Consider the following 24,376-nt stretch of genomic DNA (forward strand, 5'->3'; position numbering starts at 1 on the left):
ATGACTCATGCCTCTAATCCAGCACTCTAGAGGCTAAGGCAGGAGCATTGCAAGTTTGAGGACAGCTGGTACTGCACAGCAAAACCTGTTTCAAAGAAAATGTGGGCTAAAAAAGCATTAGCTTATACTTGGGAGTCACAGACAGATTGATCTCTATGGGATCTGGCCCAGTCTACATATTGAACTCCAGGTCATTGAGGACTGCAGAAGAAAAAGCACTTGCTGGTCAGTGGTGATGCATGCCTTTAATCTCAGCACTCTGGAGGCAGAAGCAGGGAGATCTAAATTCGAGGTCAGTCTGGTCTACACAATGAGTTTCACAACAGCCAGGGTTACACAGAGAAGCCCCGCCTCAATTTATAAACAAACAAATAAACAAATAGGAAAGGCACTGACTTTGAAGAAACATGTTAATAATCTTAACTTTCTGTAAGTTTAAGTTGGAACACATGGAAAGCTCTTCTACGACGGTCCCGAGGTCATTCATTAAGCAGGTTTCCTGTAACTATCTTCCTAAAGAATCTCTTCACGTTAGTGTTCTGAGATGCAAACACATATTTCCAAATAGACTGCAGAGAGTAAGTACCAGGGCTAGGAGTAGTACATGGGACATGTGCCAACATGCCTCTTCCATTTGCAATCTGAAAGGGTACTATGACTTTAAATTTGGGAATGTGTAGTGTTCTCAACATGAAGTCTACAGTGACAGTATAATCCCTAAGGTTCAAGGTCAACATCTCAAACCCATTACCCATCATTTAGTAGAAGAGGCCCAGCATAGTGTTCACAAGACAACTGCTCTGTCATCTCCGTTAAGGGAATGACAGGTGTGAAGAGCAATTGTTAGGAGGGACGAGGAGACAGGCATGTCTCCATCAATTGCCGTTACCTTGACATTCAGGGTAGCTGATGTTCCTTCTCTGAAATGCCTAAATTATATCCAAGGATACAGCACCAGCATTGTTTCCAATTTCCTTAACATGATTGCTGTATTGTTTCATCTGCTGGCCACAAAACCATTCCAGCTTATAAAATGGATGGATGGGCCACTTAGCTGAAACAAGGCGGAGGGGAATTCTCCTGCTCTTGTTAAGCTTGAAAATGGGAAATGACAAATGCCAAGTCAGTTTTAATTTTGATTGACTGGGGCCTAAGACACGTGCAGGTAAAAAATGGTTCTTGGGAATCTTGGAAAATTGATCTTACCTACCCTATTTCTCCAAACTAATAACAGAAAATAGTGACCCAGGAGAAGACCAGCCCAGTGCAGGTGTCTCTCCAAGTAGCATAAAGCCTATTGCTTGGCTCTCTGTGGATGTCTGGTGCGTTTGTGAATAAGCTTCCAATTTTTCAAAAATTATGAATCCAACTGCTACAAGATTTTGGAAAAAGCTTTTGGGGGGATTCCAAATTCAGAAGTTCTTCCAAAGCCTTACTATTTCTTCTCCAAGTAATGGATGGTGTGAGCATCACAGGTCAAAGCTGCTATGGTCAAGCAGAGAAGTGCTGTTTCTGTTAGGAAATAAAACACAAACCAATTTCTTCTCTCGCTCACTGTGTTTTGTCTAATCCATTCATAGATCCATGTGGACAGTTTGTTTTGTGTTTGTCTTTCAACTTCCATCATGGCCTGGCTGATTGGTACCAGGATCAAACACACAAACAAAAAGCTCTCTGCAGATGACTTGCTAATTCCTTTCACACCCACCACACATATGTATTTGTGATAACAGGAAATCACAGTTAAAACAAAACCTGTTGCCACACAGTACATTTATTCCTAAATTAAATAAAGGCAATCTGGCATTTCTGTTGGGGAAAAAAAGATCTATACTGTTGCCTTCTTTGCTCATTTCTTTCCAGTCAGTAGAGCTTGTACCATTTTCTTTCTGTTGAATAGAGATGTGTACTTGTGTTCATTTGGCTCAATGACTCCTCTTGGCCTGTCTTTTCTCCCCCTTGCATCTTTAGGCTTCTGAACTGATTACAGTTTGGATCTCGGGGGGTTGATTACATTCCACTGGAGTCTTTCCTTAAAAAAAAAATACCTCTGTTACCTTTCAATTCACATCCGTGAGGCATGCTTTTCACTCAAAGGGACAAAGGAAACTTTACATTAGTGTAGTGCTTTCTGAGATCAGTCCCAATAGGTCGAAACCACAACTTTCTGAATATTCACACGTATTCATCACTTTTACTAAATCAGATATTTTTAAGTGCGACTATTACATTCACTTTACCATTTAATCTCCCACAGTGGCCCTGGGTGCTCTGTAGCTCATCACTTAACTTTGATGACACAGTGCTTTGAGTTCCAAAATACCAAAGACCTGAGAAAGACTGTTGGCTACCGTCTCATCCCAACTAGTTCTTCTTTTATTTAGAAACTTGATTAAAGTGACATTAGTTTCAAATATCTGTTGTACTTGCCATTGCGTAGATCCCATAATGCCTATACACAGGAAGGTGTCAATAGAAACATGGCGTGAAAAAGACATAGGGACTCACTACCTGTCCATCAACATAGGTAGAAGAGGATTGAACAGTTAAAAAAAAGTGTACTCTTATGATATTATTATGGTTTATGTTTCAGTATATTAAAAATGAAATCCCTGTTCCACAGATTTCTCTACTGTACAGTCAATTGTTGGTAGGTAGGCCTGTATCATTCTTAGAACATTACCCTTAGGGAACTTTGATAAAAGACAGAAGTTTGTTTGAAACAAAAAAGAAATGTTGAGAACGAGGTAGCTAAGAAAGAATGGAAGGAATTCATGATGGCTAACTTAAAGAAAGAGGAGTTAAGAATGAAGATTATAAAACAGTAATCTTAAAATGTTTACACAGTTGTGTTGTTCAGACTCAAATGCGCTGAGAGTAGGTCCCCTGCTACTGGAGGGGAAATCTCTCAGCCGTTCTTGCTAACACTGACTGCTCTTTAAGAAAGGTGTTGCAGACGAGTTTGGACAAGTTCTAGAAAGAGGCAGCCAAGCAGCTCCACTCAATGATTATTGCTGCTCTTTCTGACCAGGAGTTTATATGATAATAATAGTCTCGGAACCATCTTTCTGTAATACCAGTTTCCGACTATTGAAGGTTGTTTCATTGTAGTTGTGGCTAGGTATTACGGACACTAACTCATTGAGAGTATGGCTTAAACTGTCAGCTGTTTGTACAGAGAAGCATCAAGTAAGCTGTGGTTAGGCCACTCGTGGCTGAGATGCCTGGAATCTAACCCCAATTGCTATGAGATTCTGCTTATGCTAACCTTCCATTTTGTGTTTAGTGAACAGCTGCAGATAGTTTTATCCTACTGTGTAGAATTCTACAGAACAGGATCGGCTTCTAGAGCTCTGACAGATGTTGAGTGCATCTTACTTAGTTCCCAGGATATGTAAATGACCTTTGTCAAGGCTGAGGCCAAATTTCAACCTCCATACATCGTTAACTGGTATTCTGAAAAATAAATCTCTCATCTTAGATTTTGAAATAACGTGAAGAAAACTCTAGCAAGACAGCGGTGGCCCAGGCCTTTAATCTCAGCACTCAGGAGTCAGAAGCAGGCGAATCTGTGAGTTCAGATCAGCCTGGTCTACAGAGAGAGTTCTAGAACAACCAGGGCTACAATGGAGAAACCTGTCTTAGAAAACCAATAGAAATGTAAATGAGCTAAATACCTAATAAAAAATGAAAAAAAAAAAAAAGAAAACCAATAGAAAAGAGCCAGGCAGTGGTGGCACATGCCTTTAATCCCAGCACTTGGGAGGCAGAGGCAGGTGGATTTCTGAGTTCAAGGCCAGCCTGGTGTACAAAGTGAGTTCCAGGACAGCCAGGGCTACCCAGAGAAACCCTGTCTCAAAAAAACAAAAAGAAAAATAAAAGAAAGGAAAAGAAAAGAAAAGAGAAAGGAAGGAGGAAGGAAGGAAGGAAGGACAGAAAGAAGGAAGGGAAGGGAAGGGAAGGGAAGGGAAGGGAAGGGAAGGGAAGGGAAGGGAAGGGAAGGGAAGAGAACCCCCATTCCATCTCACTAAAGATATAATGATAATAAGTCCACTACCAATATACCTCTCCTGAAATTAAACTCGCGTGTATTAACGTCTTTGTAAAGACAGTACTATCAAATGTCTGGCCTTGGCCAGAATACGATGAACTTCAGATTTAGTAACACATCGTCCTTCCAAGACTGTGCTGTCCCTTTGAAGACTGTCTCTTTTCATGCTCATATTAAGCTTAGAAGCTATGCTGTGTAGTAGAAACAATCATGTAACCCAGGCTTCTTTCTCCCTTGCTCCTGCCCCGCTAACACTCCTCTGTTCTCGTTCTCTTCAGTTCTATTGCGTTGCATAACTTAACAAGGCAGAGCTCTGCACATATTTGCACTACTAGTAGTTGCTACAGAGCTTTTCCAGAAATTAGGCTCACACATGGCACATGACGGGAAGCTCCTGTGCTAGCCAGATGATGTTGTTGGGTAGGCCTTGTCTTTGAATAATGTGCTCGACACTCAGATGCAATCGTTTCCTCTTGCAGCAGTGCCTGATCCTCCATGTTGATGTTTTACAGCATCCTGTGTACTGTGTCAATGTTGTTGGGACCCAGAATGCTCACAACCTGATCACTGTCTCTACCGATGGCAAAATGTGTTCCTGGAGCTTGGACATGCTCTCAACCCCACAGGTGTGTCTGTTTTCACCTCCGCATTGAAGGATTCTGGCTCAAAGACCTGCCTCTTCAAGAACACATCTCCTAAAGGCCCAAAGGCCTGGTTTCAGCAAGTCAGACCTTGAAGCCAAAACCTATTTCCTCTACCACAAATTATGTCATTATTGCAATCTGTTAATCCTTGGGTCAGTTTCAAATGAAATGGAATAATCCATTTTAAAGCACAGGGATTACAGAACTTGCCTGGAGCGAGAATTGTACTCACCCTACAGCATTGGGAAGTCATGCAAACGACGTTGCAGCTCAGCAGAGCAGCCCTTCCTGGGGACTTGCCTTGAAGGAAAAGTATCCCAGCAAAACAGAAACTCAATCTGTTGCTTGTTTCCGTACCCTAGACAACCGCCTGTTTTCCTCTCTGGAGCGTTTGTGAGCATTGGCTCTTGCCAATCCTTGCCCAATAAGTGAGAAGTTGAAAATGAACCAGTGCCAGTGTCTCCAGACCACTACTGATCACAGCCATGGAAGCCAAACCAAGGAGCAGAGTAGGGAGGACTGCTGGAGGCAGGCATCTGAGTGCCACCTTCAAAGCATGCACGTGTGACATGCACATGTGTGCAAACATGAATGCAGACATGCTCATACTATCCACATATCTTTATGTGAAAAGGTACAGCGCTCTCCCCCAACTTAAAACCATGAAGAGTTCACTGGGCTAGTGTTTGGCAGTTATGTGAGGAAAATCAGAAAATTTCCAGAAAATAATTCTGAGTCTTACCTTTGCCATCCATTCCCCTGGGAATGACAGCTCTAAAATATCTCTCATTTGATTTCTGAAGAGCACTAGTTTCAAGACGTATAAAGACATATGGAAGCTGTAAAGAATCTCCTTTAAGGCTCTACAGATGTAGACAATACTAAAGCTAAGTTCTTCACATAACTTTAGAGGCACCGAGAGAGTGCTAATGTGCAGCTCACGATTCAGGTTCCTGGTTTTGCCTGACTTTATACAGGCCTGCAGTTGTGTGCAGAGAGTTTATGGTTTTGCTTTAAAATTCTCAGCAATGTGTTGTTTTCTTTTAAAAGCACGGAGATTATAAACAGATATCAGAGCAAACCCTCTATTTGGGAAGTTTTAATTGCCCATTTTGCTGATTAAATGTGTTTGTTTGGGTAAAGCAAGTGGTGTGGGAGCTCCGAGCCCATTTTTATTAGTGTTAGCATGCCCACAGACGCCTGGCTCTGTGTGGAGACAGGGTATTTCATGGTCTGGTCTCCAAGGACAGCAGAGACAAGTGGGGCATCGCACAATTGCCTGCCCCTACCCCTACCCCTCCCCCCAGGCCCACCTTCACCCAGTGAGTTACCATCAAGCAATCCCTTACTTGCTGCTAACGTTAGAGGCAGGGCAGAACATCAGATGTTCCTGTTTTCTGTGTTACTGTCATCTTTCCCTTTAATCAGCATCCTACAATGCTCTCAATGTAGGGATGTCAATGTAGGATGATCAGTATCACGTGGGGCCTCAGGGTCCGTGTGACTGTATCCTATCAGCAAGCATTTCCTATTCATAGACTCTGAGGCCAAAACAGCTCGTTTAACTTGTACAGGAATATCTGAGTTCCTGTACAACTCAGTTTGTCCCAAGCTTCAGACACATAAAATAGGCTGTTTGATGTAAATAGCCAGGAATAATCAGGGGCATGGTTGATATGTATCCTTTATTGTCATTAAACTTAATTTAGCAGAACATCTTTTTTAGACACGTATGTCTGTGTGACTGCACGCTGTGTGTGCAAAAGTCTCCATGCAAGTCAGAGGCATCAGATCCTCCCGAGTTGGAGTTACAGGCAGGTGTGAGCTGCCCTCCTTGGAATCAGAGAATGGAACCCTGGTCCTCTGGAAGAACAGCCAGTGGTCTTAACCACTGAGCATCTAGCTCTCCATCTACCAGCATCAGGGGTGACTTTTGACATACTCTCTAACTCTCCATTTAACAACACATTTTATCATAATAAAGGCTCCTGTGCTCTGTTAGACCCTGTACAACTAACAACCACCCTTCATGGGATCCTCTTCCCGTTGAAGTCTGCTTTTATAGGACCTGAGTGACAATTCCCTGGTCTCAGTGCCTGCAGGACCCACAGTCCCTCCATGACAAATGTGTTTAGTACATCTGATATTAATACACGAGTATTCTCATGAACAATTGATTTTGAAAATGTTTGTAAATACAAGGGTATTGTGTGTTTTATTTAAGCCTGGAGCTGACAAGTATAATCATTACCGTATTATCTTTAGTTTCTGCACCATTAGTTTCAAAATTCTCACCTGTCATCTCTGACTGCCTGGGGAAGCAGCGGTCCATGCTGATGAAATCCAGTCGGCCTGAAACCAGAGATACAGAGTGGCCTGGATGTCAGGGGCAGTTGAGTCTGGCTTCTAGCACAGTGGGGGTCTTTTGTAGCACTGTGTGAAAAGCAAACAGACCATTTAGCCAAATGGTTTTTCCATGCTATCTTTGGCATTGTGAGGAGTTGACAGATGGAAATGTAACCACACCATGTTTTGGTAGGAGAGCATGGAGCTGGTGTATAATAAGTCCAAGCCTGTGGCTGTGACGGGAATGGCTTTCCCAACGGGAGACGTCAACAACTTCGTGGTTGGCAGTGAGGAAGGGACCGTCTACACGGCTTGTCGTCATGGAAGGTGATTTTTCTGTTTCTTTTCCTATGACATGGTCCTCATTTTCCAAAATCTTGCCATCTAGATTATAACCACCTTGCTTTGTAAGAAAGTTATTTCTGAAAAAACAAATACAATGCACAACCCCAAGTTCTTACTAGCTTAAAGCACACATCGGTCTGGTTCCCGGTGACTGACAAACCTTGCTCACTTCACATCACCTTGAAGAACAAAGTTTGACTTCTTCACAGAGCCTGTCATACTCTCTGTCCCTTGCCAGACTCACTCTTTGCACATGCCATCAAGCCCCAACCATGTGTCCTGCAGAGACTGATAAGCTCCCAGTACCGCCTATCCCTACGTGCCTTCGCCACTCAGCTGCTCTGTTCTCTGCTGGGTCTAGTGTTTCTGACTTTCTTTTGCCTAAGCCCTCCTCGTTAAATAACCAACACAGGCACGGTTCCACATTGAAGTCTTTCCGACTCTCTTTCCTTTACAGCTTATGGGAGTTCACCTTGTCCAGTCAGTTCATTCATTGAAGGAGCGTTTGATAAGAACTCGCTCTGTATCAGACACCATCATAAGAATACAGTAACGTGAAAGGTGCTCCTGAGCTAATGTCCTTTTTGAGAGTAAAGACCAGTACAAAAGCACATGGTCACTTAGGATTATAAGAATCACCAAAAGAACTGAAGTAGGATGAGCAGGCGAGGACCATTTTCAGTTAGGGTGGTTAGTCTACGGACTCTTCTACACGTATCTACCGTAGCAGCTCTCACATTGTTTTCCAGACATTCATCTACCACATTTCTATCACGACATGATTCCCATTTCATCTCTTCTTTCCTGCCCCAGTACCTGGCACTCAGCAAAGGAGTGACAATATAAATAAGAAATAAAGAAATGACAATATCTAAATAATGAAAGAAGTCCCTTAAGATCCTCCCGCCAAGTCAGAAGGTTTGAATCGGTGAAATATACACAGCACTCTGCAGTCCCCAAGACAGACTGGCAGGTTTCTCTGAAAACAGCCATAACACCGAAGTGGAGTCCAACCTTTTGGACTTCACAGGTGCCCTCACATCTTTTGAAAGGATCCCTGTATCCACAAGGATGCTTAATTTCTCTTTCACCTTTATAGTTCTCGGCCAATTGATTTTTTTCATCGCTTGCACTCATCCCAGGCTCTTTAGGTTTAAGCTCAGCCACACGAATTTTTACACTCCAAGCACACAAGCTGTGATGTTTCTATTGGTTTGGGTTCCAAACAAGCCATATTTGCCCTGCTTAGATGATTTAAAGAATGACCTGGGAAGACAGGGCATACACATCCATGTCCAACATCTCTACAATAATAAGACTTGACTAAGCCCACACACCAAACATAAAAAGATCTGATCAAGTGATTCAGTTGTTCAAACAGTCACTGGGCTCCTCCTCTCTACAGAGAGCCTTGCTGGATGTTCTAAGTTTGTAGGAACCATTTAAACCTGGTTCTTGCCATCAGGGAGCTGACGGCAGTGTTTCCCACACGTACATAAATACATGCAACACTAATAAAATGCCACGCAGAGCCCAGTTAGGGATCCAATGTAGCCACAGGTCCATCTCCATGTGCATCAATAAGACAGGCTTTCGGTTGACCCAAACCAGTTACAACCTGGGTTGGTATTAGTGACATAATACTGAGATTCCACAATCCCTATATGTTTGTCATACTTATAACCTCATGTATATGGATTTTTAAAATACAATATTGTTGGTATATGTTCTATGAGTTTTCTAATTATGTATGTCTGTATGCAGACTATTACATGATTTTTAAAAGGCTGGAAATGATCCTAGCTTGGTTAAATAATCCATGTCTAAGAATGGCTTTTAAAATGTGTATTCCTATTCTCAAGTGTGCTTTTTAAGGAACATAAGTTTGTCTTTCTTTTTTGTTATATAGTTCAACAAATATTTATAGAGTATTTATTGTATACTAGACACTTGGCAGCAAAAAAAAAAATGTAAACTATCTTCCCTTATAGAATTTACAAAACGAATCTCTAATCTCTTTATAGATTCCAGAGAAAGGAACATATCATTTTTTTCAAATTATATTGAAACCATGTGAATTATTTTGAGGTAGCAAAGATTTTTATGAGATGTCACAACTCAACTTAAGAAACTTCCTAGAAGGAGTAAACAACTACTCTTTCAAAGAAGCACTGAACTGTAAAGCCAGTGACCTCGTTAGAGAGCACGCAAATGGGGCCGAAGTATCTCAGGATTTGCTGCATCTGAGAACACTTCTGAGTTTTCAAGTGCGTTTGTTTCACTATAACAGTGGCCCAACAATAACACAATCTGCAAGACCACAGGAAATAGACAAACGATACAAATTGTATTATTAAATTCTCGAGATTTCTTAAGCATCAATGTCTTCCTTTCAAAATCACTATGAAAATGGTTTCACTCCTGGTTGTGTATGGTTGTGTATGGTTGTTTTCACCATATGCAGAGATGAGAGCTGTTGTTTGGAAGAAATGTTTGCTTTGCAAAGGTCACTGAAATGCTTCGTGTTTTCTTTCTGCAGCAAAGCAGGCATCGGTGAGGTCTTTGAAGGTCACCAAGGGCCAGTGACAGGCATTAACTGCCACATGGCAGTGGGTCCCATCGACTTTTCTCATCTGTTTGTCACGTCATCATTTGACTGGACTGTCAAACTGTGGACCACGAAGGTAAGGATGCCTTGATAGAAACTGCTCCACAGGACACAGCGGGAGAGGATGTTTCCTTTCTGGGATAGTTGCAGAGTACAGCTGTTGCCTGGCATTGAAATTCAGGCAGCCTATGGGGGAACTCCATCTATCTGGGCAATATTGTAATATATATGTGGATATATATATATATATATATATATATATATATATATAATTGTAATATACATATAGTAGTATTGTAATATATACTTTTTTCAAATAATGATGACTCCACAGTGCTTCTTTCCTAATTCTATTAATGTTCACCAACATAAATCTTGCTGATAATCTCTCTAGGATGTGTAACATTTACTTACACACATTCACAGCTATGGGGAGAAATGTTTGTATGGTTTGTCTTGTCTTGGTCTTTGATTGTGTATCTTTCATCTATTTTGGTTTATTGAACCTTTCGGGGTTTCTCAACTGGTTTATTAAAGTATAGGTTACTTGTGATTTAAATGTCCTTTGTACTATGACAGAAAAAAAAAGTGCAGTGGCCTAGAGAACAAAGAGTGTTATAGAGCTGGAAAGTTTGGGACAGAAGGGAAGAAGATGACTACAGAATGAAATGCAAAAGAGATGAAAGCCACAGAAGTAGCTGATTAGTGATTTGACTGGAAGAACTGTGATAGAGTCAGCAATACCTAGGGAATCTGGGGAGACACCAATCTTGCCAAAATGAGAAACTCTGGTTTCAACAAGGGTCCCCTGCCAAGATAGTAAGATAGAAGATGACAGACAGGACGAAAAGCACCCAGCACCAACCTCCAGCCTTCACAGAAGCACACACACTTGCACACGTACATGCACACATCCACACAGACATGTCCTCGCACAAAGAAACTAGTGATGTGTGGTAGCCTTCACTGCATGTAGTGAAGCACAGCCAAGGAAGGACATGTCAGGGGAAAACCTATACAAGCTGAGCTTAAGGTTTCTGGGAAGTTCAGTGGAGACCTTTGAGCAGGCTGTTTGCTGTGCAGCAGAGAAGGAGAGGGCTTGAGCTGCAGTGGCAGATATAGTAGCAGTCAGAAAGCAGTGACAGTTGTAGTTGCAGGGTCTGGAAGGAAGTGTGGAGACTCAGTGGAGGAGGGTCTCAATGGTAGTCAAGAGTTGTAACAACAGAGAAGGGAGCAGAAAGCAAGTCAAGAAATGGGAGAGAAGTAGTTTTGTGGGCGTATTCATGGATCTTCAGAGAGATAATAATGTTAGGATGACAGATGTGGCCCACGATTGTCTGAAAATATGCACAGCCTCATTTAAAAGGGAAACTCAAATGAAATTCGCATTCAAAAATTTATTTTCAAATATCAGGTGAACATAATCTAACAATTTCACATCTAAAAACATCCAGCCAGTCTTGTACTTGTTGGGAATGCAAAATGGTGCAAAATCATGGGGAATCATTTCAGAAGATCTGAAAACATTGCAGACCCTAACAAGCCATTCTCATCTTAGGGAATCCATGCTAAAGATACACGGGCCAAAACACAAGGGTCTCTGCTGAGGCACAGTCATTGAAAGATTAACTAAAGAACCAAAGGCTGAAAAAACCCAGAAGTCTTCATTAACAGGGTACTGTGAGAGGAAAAATAGAGAAAAATGACTTCTCCACACTATTATAAATTGAACTCTAGAAACTATATCTAAATTAGAAGAGCTAGGCAGAACGAACTGAGAATAGTTCTTTGTCATGTCTTCTTTATATAGTTTTGAAACTTTGAACAGTGACCAACACACATTATGTGCTTAAAAAAAATAATGATCACATTACTTTGAATATACTCTGCTTTGTACATTGATATGGAAGTCATTAAAGTATTTTGTAATTTAAAAAAAAGTAAGACAACTTAGAAATTAATTCATAAGAGAATTTAATTTGTAAGAAAATTTAAAAGAACATGATCTGAATCACTTTAGTGTACTTCAAAGTGATGACAAAATCCCCATACCGAGAAATGGTTTGAAGTGGCTTTAACATCCGACACTTGGGGATCCATTCCTAGAGCTATATATTTCAAGGGGAAAAAAATACCAGAAAAACAAACTGCCTTAAGCCATTTCTAAAACTAACATGACTGCTAGGCATTTGCTGCCACTGCTCTGACTGTTAGGTCTGTATGTCCAGATTAAATAAACAGCTACGTGACTGTCATTGAGAACTGTCATAAAATCCGTGGGTAGAAAGGAGCCACAGAGGCAAGGACTGAAGCGACAGTTCTCTAGGACTCCTGATTTAGAAGCCTCTTTAAGACTTTGGGGGTAAGGATTACATTTTCATTAGAAAAATCCATTGTTCTACATTCAAGAAAACTCTAGAAGCTCTAGAAACCCTATGGCGAAGACCTCCCTGATTTCCAACTGTTCTCCCTAAGTGCAAGTTCTCCTAGTAACGAAGGACACAGTAGGACTGTCTCCTCCTCAGTCTGAAGCAGGGGACACGGATAATGTTATGCCAACTACTACAAAGCTTTTCAATCAAAGGACTTGGAACTCATCCTGAGTAAGTTACCAAGAAGGGTGATAGATTTAAGACTGTTTGGTGGATAGAAAAAACAAGCCAACATAAACGTATTTCTGGATCACATTTGGAAGATAATAGACAAGTAAGCTCACCGTTTTCAAATTTGGTGAGTAAGAGAAAGAAAAATATAATTAGTCTATCTTTTCCGAAAGACTTGTGCTACAGGGTTGTTAAGTGGTATGTGTGTGTGTGTGTGTGTGTGTGTGTGTGTGTGTGTGTGTGTGTGTGTGTGTGTTTCAGTTGACATAGAAATATGAAACATATTTGAATTGTATCATTTTATATCCCTAATGGTTCCAGTAATGATCATGGCTAATAATATTATAAAAATTAGGAAGGATACTTGTAACTAGGATAGTAGGGACGCCACTTTTATGGAGGACTTGCACTAAAAAATCAGTCCTGAATTATATCAATCTTCATCTCTCTGAGATTAGATACAAAAGTAAGCAAAGAAGTCACATGGTAAATAATACCACAGGTGTATAGGTAGCCCTGCCAGACTGTGGGGAAATTGACAAGACAAGGCATTTCATTTCTACAACAAAGCTAAAACAAACAACAACAACAACAAACAAAAAAAAAACCAAATTAAATAGAAAATATATATTAAAATAAAATAGAACAAAAAATCTGCAAGAAAGGTAAAACAACAAAAACAAAACAAAAAACCAAAATATTAGATAGAAACTACATATTAAAAAATCAAACAAAAACAAGCTTGAGACTTTACAAATATCTCAAAATAGGGATCTCGCACAAGTCTTACTTAACACTGTCAGCTTGTTTAAAAGGTTTAGAAAGCTGTCAAAGACATATGACTACTATTTAATGGCTTTCATGAATCTTTAAATATGATATTATAATAATCTTAAATGGCATTACCTTCTAGGGATGCATACCAGAATATTTATAGAAAATATAAATATATTTTCTATACTGCTGCCAGTGATTTGCTCAAAATAAGCCATTTGGGAAAGGGAGAGCCTGTGAATAGAGATAAATAAGACTGCGTGTGTGTTGGTAATTACTGAAGCTGAGTGAGTGACATTAGTCCATTTACCAATATGCGTGTGCAATGTTTGAAGTCTTCTCTAACAACATTTAAAGAAAACCTGAGAGTAAATAACCCTGACAAATATTCAGAACTGTGATCTGCCTCTGTATTTGCCAACCCAGAAGTCGCCAGTGCTCAAGGAAAACACACTTTCTTTGGAGCATGAGAAAAGAGCACAAATTATAATAGATCAAGGCCTGAGAACAAGGTGAGAAGCAGCTGGGGCACCCAGGGTCTGTCTTTCTTTCTTTTGACTATTGAATTTTAAGATGGAGTCTCTTGTAGACCAAGATGGCCTCAAAATCACCCCATAACAGACAAGCCTTGAACTGCTGAAGCACAGGCCTGAGCCTCCCTAGGACTGGGATGTCAGACATTCACCGTGGGGGTTGGGTTTTGCTGCTGCTGTTGTTGCTTTTGTATCTGTTTAAGAACTGTAAGATGCTTGTCCATGTTGATGTTACAGAAGTACGGGTAAAGGAAGAAAACAAAATCTATAAGTGTATGCTGGAGGGAAAGGTAGTTAAAATGTTTGCATAAATAGTACCCCTAGCACGGGCAGAGCAATTCAGTTTAGCTTTGAGCAATGACATCTGTTCTATAATAACAGAGGGACAGGAAGTACTGGGTGGGACAAACACAATCCAGCAGGCTTAGTGACTGGAGGAGAGCAAACACTGATAATGACTATTTTCTTAACAAAGTAGGAGACTCAGGTCTCTGGTGAATGGAAGTAGAAACGCTAGAGGAAACAGATTTCAGCTAGTGTAGATTCATGAATATAAAACAAATTGTGTAAACAAAACACAAATGGCTCTGGGCACGGTGGTGGACCGTTTGTGGTCAGAACAGTATTTTCATGTGTCTATCTTTGAAGCAGATTTTTACCAATGGAGGTCAGCGGTAGAAGTTTCTACATAAAGAAGGGAAGGAAAGGTTTCTGGGTTGGAGCTTTACCAGAGTGTGATGGAAGTAAACTAGAACGTGGGACCTGGAGATAGAAGAAAGGAGGCATTTGGTTTTATAAGCTCATGAAAACAGGAAATAAAAACAGACAGGAGGAGGAAAGGGAGCGAGCATCTGGAAAGCCATCGAGGATCAAAGAATGGGTAGGAAGGAAGGAACTGGGAAAATGATAGCAAGAAATTGCTATAGGGAAGTAGGATGCGTGGATGTAGCATTTCATGACTGGCCTAGCTCCAAACGAGGTTTTAAAAAATCATGAAGAATACAGTTGCCCACAGTGGAAACCTAGTGAAGGTGGAGGTCACTCGAAATAGGAAGAATATAGAGAAGAAGGCAAAGGTGCTGCGACACAGTGGGTTTGAAATGGGTCAGATCATCCCAGATCTGACTATAGCAGGGCAGAAAGAAACCATGATGACAGTGGTTAAGTTTTCAGTGACCCCGGCTTTTCCCTGGAGTGGAAGAACGGTGAAGCAGTCCCAAGGAGCAAGAAAGAAGCCTTTTCACTCACTGTTTGGAAAATGCACACACGATAACAAACAGCTGCTGCCCGAGCAAGGTCAGCCTTTTAGCCGAAACAGGAAACGTTGGTCTAGGATTCCACTGAGGTATAGAGAGCTACCAACTGGAAAACAGACGACACGGGGTGGGGGTGGGGGTGGGGGTGGGGGTGGGGAGCATTTACTATGGAACGAGAGATCCACAGTGATGGGGATGGGGGCACGTTGGAAACATCTGGAAAACAGCAAATTGTGAGAACAGATTTTGACAGATGCATACTAATAGAAATTTCTACAAAAAAAAAAAAAAAAAAAATCCTGTGCGGACCTACAAAGAAGGAGGAAGTGGGGCGGGGCTTAAGTTCCAACTCGGAACTCTGCAGCTTGAGGACAGCTTGAAGGGAGTCAAGATTAAAACACATTACACATCCATCCTTAGCCCCAACCCTGACCACACCAAGTTTCATCACTAAACCGCTGTCAGGGAAGACTTCACTGGGAAGCAGAAACTTTGTTGGAGTGGTTTTCCTCATAAACAGAGGGCCAGGCTGCATTCCAGGCAGCTGAGTCAACAAACACAGTAGCAGACATTTTTATCCAAAAGGCTAGAAAGTCGGGGTCCAGTAGGGAAATGACGCTGGAGAGATAGCTGTGCTTGATACAGATTTTCAGTTTATTAGATGATGGGGGTAATTAATTACAATTTAATTATAAGAATTTTTGTGATACAAAACCAGTTAATTTGCATTGGGTAGCCCATATCAACCTTGTGGTAAACGTTTCTTTCTTTTTTTTTTTTTTCAAAAAAATTTATTAGGTACTTTCTTCATTTACATTTCAAATGCTATCCTGAAAGTCACCTATACTCTCCCCCCTCCCCCCACTGCTCCCCTACCCACCCACTCCTGCTTCCTGGCCCCCGCATTCCCCTGTACTGGGGCATATAATCTTCGCAAGACCAAGGGCCTCTCCTCCCATTGATGGCCCACTAGGCCATCCTCTGCTACATATGCAACTAGAGACACGAGCTCCGGGGTACTGGTTAGTTCATATTGTTGTTCCTCCTATAGGGTTGCAGATCCCTTTGACTCCTTCGGTACTTTCTCTAGGTCCTTCATTGGGAGCCCTCTGTTCTATTCAATAGCTGACTCTGAGCATCCACTTCTGTATTTGCCAGGCACTGGCATAGCATCACAAGAGACAGCTATATCAGGGTCCTGTTAGCAAAATCTTGCTAGCATATGCAATAGTGTCTGGGTTTGGTGGTTGTTTATGAATGGATCTCTGAATGATCCTTCCTTCGGTCTCAGCTCCAAATTTTGTCTCTGTAAGTCCTTCCATGGGTATTTTGTTCCCCATTCTAAGAATGAAGGAAGTATCCACATGTTGTCTTCCTTCTTGATTTTCTTGTGTTTTGCAAATTGTATCTTGGGTATTCTTAGTGAGTGCATATCATGTGTGTTCTTTTGTGATTGGGTTACCTCACTCAGGATGATTATTCTCTAGTTCCATCCATTTGCTACAATTTTCATGAATTCATTGTTTTTTTTATTACGTATTTTCCTCAATGACATTTCCAATGCTATCCCAAAAGTCCCCCATACCCTCCCCCCCCACTTCCCTACCCACCCATTCTCATTTTTTTTGGCCCTGGCGTTCCCCTGTACTGGGGCATATAAAGTTTGTGTGTCGGATGGGCCTCTCTTTCCAGTGATGGCCGACTAGGCCATCTTTTGATACATATGTAGCTAGAGTCAAGAGCTCCTGGGTACTGGTTAGTTCATAATGTTGTTGCACCTACAGGGTTGCAGATCTCTTTAGCTCCTTGGATACTTTCTCTAGCTCCTCCATTGGGGGCCCTGTGATCCATCCAATAGCTGACTGTGAGCATCCACTTATGTGTTTGCTAGGCCCCTGCCTAGTCTCACAAGAGAGAGCTATATCTGGGTCCTTTCAGCAAAATCTTGCTAGTGTATGCAGTGGTGTCAGCGTTTGGAAGCTGATTATGGGGTGGATCCCTAGATAAGGCAGTATCTAGATGGTCCATCCTTTTGTCGAAGCTCCAAACTTTGTCTCTGTAACTCCTTCCATGGGTGTTTTGTTCCCAATTCTAAGAAGGGGCAAAGTGTCTACACTTTGGTCTTCATTCTTCTAGAGTTTCATGCATTTGGCAAATTGTATCTTATATCTTAGGTATACTAAGTTTTGGGCTAGTATCCACTTATCAGTGAGTACATATTGTGTGAGTTCCTTTGTGATTGGGTTACCTCGCTCAGGATGATGCCCTCCAGGTCCATCCATTTGCCTAGGAATTTCATAAATTCATTCTTTTTAATAGCTGAGTAGTATTCCATTGTGTAAATGTACCACATTCTCTGTATCCATTCCTCTGTTGAGGGACATCTGGGTTCTTTCCAGCTTCTGGCTATTATAAATAAGGATGCTATTAGCATAGTGGAGTATGTGTCCTTATTACCAGTTGGAACATCTTCTGGATATATGCCCAAGAGAGGTATTGCTTGATATTCTGGTAGTACTATGTCCAATTTTCTGAGTAGCCTCCAAACTGATTTCCAGAGTGATTGTACCAGCTTGCAATCCCACCAGAAATGGAGGAGTGTTCCTCTTTCACCACATCCTCACCAACATCTACTGTCACCTGAATTTTTTATCTGAACGATTCTGACTCGTATGAGGTGGAATCTCAGGATTGTTTTGATTTGCATTTCCCTGATGATTAAGGATGTTGAACATTTTTTCAGGTGCTTCTCAGCCCTTAGGTATTCCTTAGTTGAGAATTCTTTATTTAGCTCTGTACCCCATTTTTAAAAGGGTTATTTGATTTTCTGGAGTCCAGCTTCTTGAGTTCTTTGTATATATCGTATATTAGTCCCCTATCTGATTTAGGATAGGTAAAGATCCTTTTCCAATCTGTTGGTGGCCTTTTTGTCTTATTGACAGTGTCTTTTGCCTTACAGAAGTTTTGCAATTTTATGAAGTCCCATTTGTCGATTCTTGATCTTACAGCACAAGCCATGGCTGTTCTATTCAGGAATTTTTCCCCTGTGCCCATATCTTCGAGGCTTTTCCCCACTTTCTCCTCTATAAGTTTCAGTTTATCTGGTTTTATGTGGAGTTCCTTGATCCACTTAGACTTGAGCTTTGTACAAGGAGATAAGAATGGATGAATTCCCATTAAGAAGAACTCAGAAGATGGAAAGATCTCCCATGCTCATGGATTGGCAGAATTAATATAGTAAAAATGGCTATCTTGCCAAAAGCAATCTACAGATTCAATATAATCCCCATCAAAATTCCAACTCAATTCTTCACCGAGTTAGAAAGGACAATTTGCAAATTCATCTGGAATGACAAAAAACCTAGGATAGCAAAAACTATTCTCAACAATAAAAGAACCCCTGGTGGAATCACCATGCCTGACCCCAAGCTGTACTACAGAGCAATTGTGATCAAAACTGGAAGGTACTGGTACTACAACAGACAGGTAGATCAATGGAATATAATTGAAGACCCAAAAATGAACACACACACCTATGGTCACTTGATCTTTGACAAGGGAGCTAAAACCATCCAGTGGAAAAAAGACAGCATTTTCAACAAATGGTGCTGGCACAACTGGCAGTAAACATTTTAAATATGTTATCAGTCCATTAGATCTTCACAATGAATCTCTGACTCAATAGTATCCCATGTACTAGAACAGGTATGAGAAGGCTAAATGGCTTAACTAGTACACTTGTCAAATAATTGGAGAAACTGTGTCTAAACTCAGTTTTGTGTGACATCAAAGCCTAATGGGAAAAGAGTGCTGCAGTCATTATACTGTGTTAGAAACCTGAGTGTGTTGGAGTCCAAAGAGAAGGGACAATAAAAAATGTGGATTAATAATGTGTGGTCGAAACATGGAGAAATATTAGGTGTTGTAGGAGATAGGTTTTTATTTTTGTTTTTGTTTGTTTGCTTGCTTGCTTGCTTGCTTTATTGTTGGTGTTGATGTTGTTTAATCTTACTGGCAATGAGTTTTTAAAGAGATTTACCAAAGAGAAAGAAATGAGCTGAGATATCACCCAAGTCTTCCCTTTTGGGAGGAGATCAGACAGTTAAGACAATAAAATTAATAACACCATTTTATTTGATTTATATTGATTACTTGTTTGATTTTCTGATAGGACAGGGACACTAACCTAGGAGTTCACATGTGCTAGACAAGCATTCTACACTCATCTCTACAGCTAATCTTATTTTCAATTGTAAGCATTGAGACCACTTTTTATAATACTCTTTGTTCACTGTCTTAAATATCAGCGTATTTTCCTTTTAACTCTTCAAAAGGTGCTGTAATGAAGGAGCAAGGAAACAAATGCTGTAACCTTCACACCAGGAGATAAAATGTAAATAGATGTAGAAAATACTATTGTTATGGTTAATTACCAATATACATGGATAATTGACAACATGTAGGAGATCTCAGTGGATGGTAGGGCCATCCGCTGTGTAGTGATAATACAGGCTTTTACCTGTGGAAACCACCACCATGGGACATCATTCCATGTCCCATCTGATCACCTGATCCTGTTTCTCTACTTTTCTGATTTCCCTCCAGTTTATTGAAAGGGTAGGTGTCCATCCTTCATCTTTTCTGCCTTGTTTGTCTCTTGCCTTTTCTGGCCATACAACCTCAGCCTCCACGGTAGCCCTCCGCCCCCAGGACCTCATCTGGACCCTCTCCTTCAGAAGCCAGCCACCCTTGCTCTCTTGCTGTTCCAAGAGTCTTTTGCCGTTTCTGTTTCTTATGATGACTTTGTCGCTGTAATGTTGGTTTGTCCTCTGAGCAGCCTTACAGCGATCATCAGAGAATGAGGCGGCCCTGGAGGTAGAGTAAAATGCTTCAGATTTAAGTCTATCCTTGATGACCCTTTTAAAAATAAAGCATGCACTGCTTGAATAAATTCTGAGTACCAACTCCTATGTTTTACTGTACCTTAGCACATTACGTTTCCCATCCATCAAATAGGGCTGCAGTTGATGCTCAGAAATAAAGTATGTACTCTTGGCTGAATTAGAACATTCATTATTCCACTCTGCTTCTCTGTTTGCTGAGGTTTGGGCTAACTGTTTCCCCCTGTGCTGCAGTTTAGCTTAGTGGCTAGACAAGTTATGAGTCTTTAGACTTTTTATCATTTCATCCAGTTTGGAAAGTTTCAGTGGATTCCAATTAAACATTAGGTTAATATTTATTTTGGCCTTGGTACAGTTTCTTAAGGATTTAGCTTCCTGATACTCCTCATGTATTTGCCAGGTCGGTTCCTTTCCTTGAACTTCCAAGAGCTTATGTTTCTTCTGCTCGTATTGACACTATCTGCTAAATTCTTTCTGCATTAGATTTTTGAGATCTGACATTTAACTCACTTATATTGACTGAGCTAGTATATGGCCTGACTTAACTCCCATGTTGGTATTTGATGGCTGTGCTGGACACAAGCCTGGTGTTTCCATGGTGCGTGTTTGATTGACAGAAATCTCTGCCTCTCTCTGGGTACATATTGACATTTCATATTTTGTCCTGGTAGATGAAATGCATCTCTGGCTGCTAATCTTTTAAAAGAGCAGCGACTCTAAGGATGAGATGTTCTAAGTGACTGACAGATAATGTATTTGCACAAATCATCATCAGTGTCTAAGCCCTCACTGTGAAAACCAGAAGGGCTTCCCTGGTGTGCGTAGCCTCTGCTAGGGCTAAAATTTAAAGTAACTCTCTTAACTTACTGCCTTCACCTTGGTTACTAAAAATCAATAATAATTTGAAATTGTTTCAAATAAAAGATTGTAAGGTGCTTTCCCTTAAGAAACAAATGTTAAGCCAGGCAGTGGTGGCGCAGGTCTTTAATGCCAGCACTTGAAGGCAGAGACAGGCGGATCTCTGAGTTTGAGGCCAGCTTTGTCAACAGAGTTAGTTCCAAGGCAGCCAGAGCTACACAGAGAAACCCTGTCTTGAAAACAGAACCAACCAAAAAAAATAGTTATTTCTTTTCAGATAAATTAATTAAGAGTAATTATGTATTGTAATACATCTTTTAGTTTTTTATTATTATTTTTATTAGGTATTTTCTTCATTTACATTTCCAATGCTATCCCAAAAGTCCCCCATACCCCCCCACTCCCCTACCCTCCCACTTCTTGGCCCTGGCGTTCCCCTGTACTGATGCATATAAAGTTTGTAAGACCAATCGGCCTCTCTTTCCATTGATAGCCGACTAGGCCATCTTCTGATACATATGCAGCTAGAGACATGAGCTCCAGGGGCTACTAGTTAGTTCATATTGTTGTTCCACCTATAGGGTTGCAGATCCCTTTAGCTCCTTGGGTACTTTCTCTAGCTCCTCCATTGGGGGCCCTGTGATCCATCCAATAGCTGACTGTGAGCCTCCACTTCTGTGTTTGCTAGGCCCTGGCATAGCCTCACAAGAGACAGCTATATCAGGGTCCTTTCAGCAAAATCTTGCTAGTGTATGCAATGGTGTCAGCGTTTAGAGGCTGATTATGGGATGGATCCCCGGGTATGGCAGTCTCTAGATGGTCCATCCTTTTGTCGAGGCTCCAAACTTTGTCTCTGTAACTCCTTCCATGGGTGTTTTGTTCCCAATTCTCAGAAGGGGCAAAGGGTCCACACTTTGGTCTTCATTCTTCTTGAGTTTCATATGTTTTGCAAATTGTATCTTGTATCTTGGGTATTCTAAGTTTCTGGGCTAATATCCACTTATCAGTGAGCACATATCATGTGAGTTCTTTTGTGATTGGGTTACCTCACTCAGGATGATGCCCTCCAGGTCCATCCATTTGCCTAGCAATTTCATAAATTCATTCTTTGCCTTCATCTTCTGTATTGTAATACTTTTTACAGTTGGTTAATATATATAATACAAAGATTAAAAATACTTTTGTCCACTAAACTACAGTGATTGTATATCTTCTGTGAGACTCTAGGATCCTTGAGAAGAAACACGTATCTCTTCAATTTTCTCTACTCCTAGTGCCTGGCACAGGACCTCCAGCCTGCTATACACTTACTAAATCATCTGGTTAGCATGTGTACAAATAAACCCAAGATTCTATGGAAGATGTGTGTTAAAGATATACTATCAAAAAGGTTTTATTAAGCGATGAAATTCATATCCATAATTTACATTTATTATAACTCTGGCATTAGGCATTAAGAATCTAATTAGGAAATATTTAAGAGACCATAATAATATGGAGGTGAAAAATCCCCTGGGCAACCACCCAGGAATAGAGTGGAAATCCTCATGACACTCTTTACCAGGCCAATGAGTAGAGCTGCAATTCCCCATTGAATCCACACCTAGAGCTCTGACTCACCAGAGTGCTCTCTCTCTAGAACACTCATCCAGTAATGGGAAGAGGAGGCCCCCAGTGTCTCTGGGCCCAGGATGCTTGCTCCTGGACAACCGCTCGCTGGGATGTTGTAGCCCTGTGATAACAGGAGTGCTCTTTCTAAAGATCATGATTAAAGTCTCACTCGTGTGCACTATCACGCCTCAAGAGGAGTAGGGGCCTTGAACCTGTCCAAACTGCAGTTTATAAGGGATGTTCTCAACTCACAGGAAGAAAACATGGAAAGGCGGGCCCTACATGGGCATCTCAAAGCCTGTGTCATTCAAGCTGAAGTTGGAAGGAGGTAAAGAGGAACAGGAAGGGAGCTCAAGCAGGAGGAGAGTGTGTGGAAGCCCAGGCTGTTAGACTCGCCAGTGGTGAGTCTATAGTGATCATTTAACCTCTTGGTGGTGTAGCTATTCAGCCATCACTATTTCATCAGTGCATGAAGGTTAAACAGTCTAGTGTAGGTGAAACTTTTAAACTATGGCCAAACACACACTGAAAGGTGTAACAGCAGTTATTATCATCATTGCTATTAAATACAGGATTGCTCTTAGTGTGGTTTGTATGTTAAAGTGATTTAATGGGTGTTACAGTTTGATCTTAAATGTCCTCTGAAATCCATGTATCAAACATGTCCCCAGAATGGTATCATTGGGAGGTGAAGGCAGGATGGAGACCCTTAGCCATCTGAAGTATGTCCCTAAGGGGAATTATGGGACTCTAGTCATTCCTTTAACTTTTATCTTTCCTAGATCATAGTGCAATTGAGTTTATTCCTGTATAAATCCATCCATGAACGGGCCCCTCTAGTAAACAATAGGGCCAACCCATCATGAACTGGAAGCCTCAAAACTGTGAACCAAAAGAAAGATGTGGTGTCACGTGATAGAGTGTGCACTTTCTCCTGAAGACACCAGGGTGACTGACAGCTTATGGTAGAGTGTCATGCAGTGTGACAGTGGGTACTCAGCACATGTCACCTCCCCTCAGTCCTCTGAGCACACTGATAGGCTAATAACTCATACCAGCCTTATCTACGCTCTCCACTCACTCCATAATGCATCCCATTCACCTTTGTGCTTTAACGTGTGCTAACTGTGCACACGCTCATAGTTCCATGGAGTTCGATGGTAGGTACTGAATCCATACATAGGTCTTCCCTTCTATAGACCTCCTCTTGAAAGTTCTTGATGAAACAGATTATGAGGACTGTGCCTGTGGTATCACTCGCTTTTATAAATACAGTCCTATGTGACCTCACCTGTTTTTCCTGTCCTCCCTCTAACTCTCCCATGTACCCCTCCCCCACCCTCCTTCAAATTGATGGCCTCTTTTTTCATCAATTGTTATTGCATTCATAAGTAAAGCCTGTTGAATCTATGTAATGGTCAATTGCATGTATGTTTTCAAGGCTTACTGTTAGGCCCTGAGCAACCCATTAGTGTGTTCTTCCCTTTGGAGGACCACCTCTCCTGCTGCCAGACTTGCTAAGTCTCCTTCAGTTCCTGGCTTAGGGTTGAGGCCTACTGAGCTTTTCCCCATTCAATTTGGCACATCCATTGGTGTCCCTGTTCAGCTCACCTTTGGGCTTGGTCATGTTGATGAGACTCCATGGGTGTAGCGTCTGATCTCACAGCAAACTCCCTGATCTCTGCCTCCTGAATCTATGCATTCAGTCTACTGTAACGTTCCTTAGGTCTGGGAGTGTTTTGTAGATATGTTAACTGGGACTAGGCTCTACAACAGTGCTTGTTGATTGCTTGCTTTTCTATGGGTCTCTATGTGTGACCTCATCTTATGGTTTCCTGCACGTTGT

The 24,376-nt window shown here is 41.3% G+C and overlaps 1 protein-coding gene and 1 long non-coding RNA gene across 10 annotated transcripts in view; one reads left to right on the plus strand and one right to left on the minus strand.

The window, feature by feature from the left end:
* Dync1i1 (dynein cytoplasmic 1 intermediate chain 1) overlaps window positions 1-24,376 on the plus strand; it is a 302,440-nt gene that overhangs the window by 236,540 nt on the left and 41,524 nt on the right. For all 9 annotated transcript variants that reach the window (XM_006504982.4, NM_001191023.1, NM_010063.4 and 6 more), the window contains 3 exons: window positions 4,564-4,677; window positions 7,235-7,368; window positions 9,926-10,070. In XM_006504982.4, coding sequence (XP_006505045.1) covers window positions 4,564-4,677; window positions 7,235-7,368; window positions 9,926-10,070 — 393 coding nt within the window. The remainder of the gene's footprint in view (window positions 1-4,563; window positions 4,678-7,234; window positions 7,369-9,925; window positions 10,071-24,376) is intronic.
* On the minus strand, window positions 1,758-15,254 carry 1700019G24Rik (RIKEN cDNA 1700019G24 gene). The gene is made up of 3 exons (NR_040255.1): window positions 15,153-15,254; window positions 6,991-7,128; window positions 1,758-2,032 (listed from the first exon to the last, which is right to left on the minus strand). It is a non-coding gene; the product is annotated as an RIKEN cDNA 1700019G24 gene (long non-coding RNA).

The sequence above is a fragment of the Mus musculus genome, chromosome 6 (genome assembly GCF_000001635.26).
Source record: "Mus musculus strain C57BL/6J chromosome 6, GRCm38.p6 C57BL/6J".
NCBI lineage: Eukaryota > Metazoa > Chordata > Mammalia > Rodentia > Muridae > Mus > Mus musculus.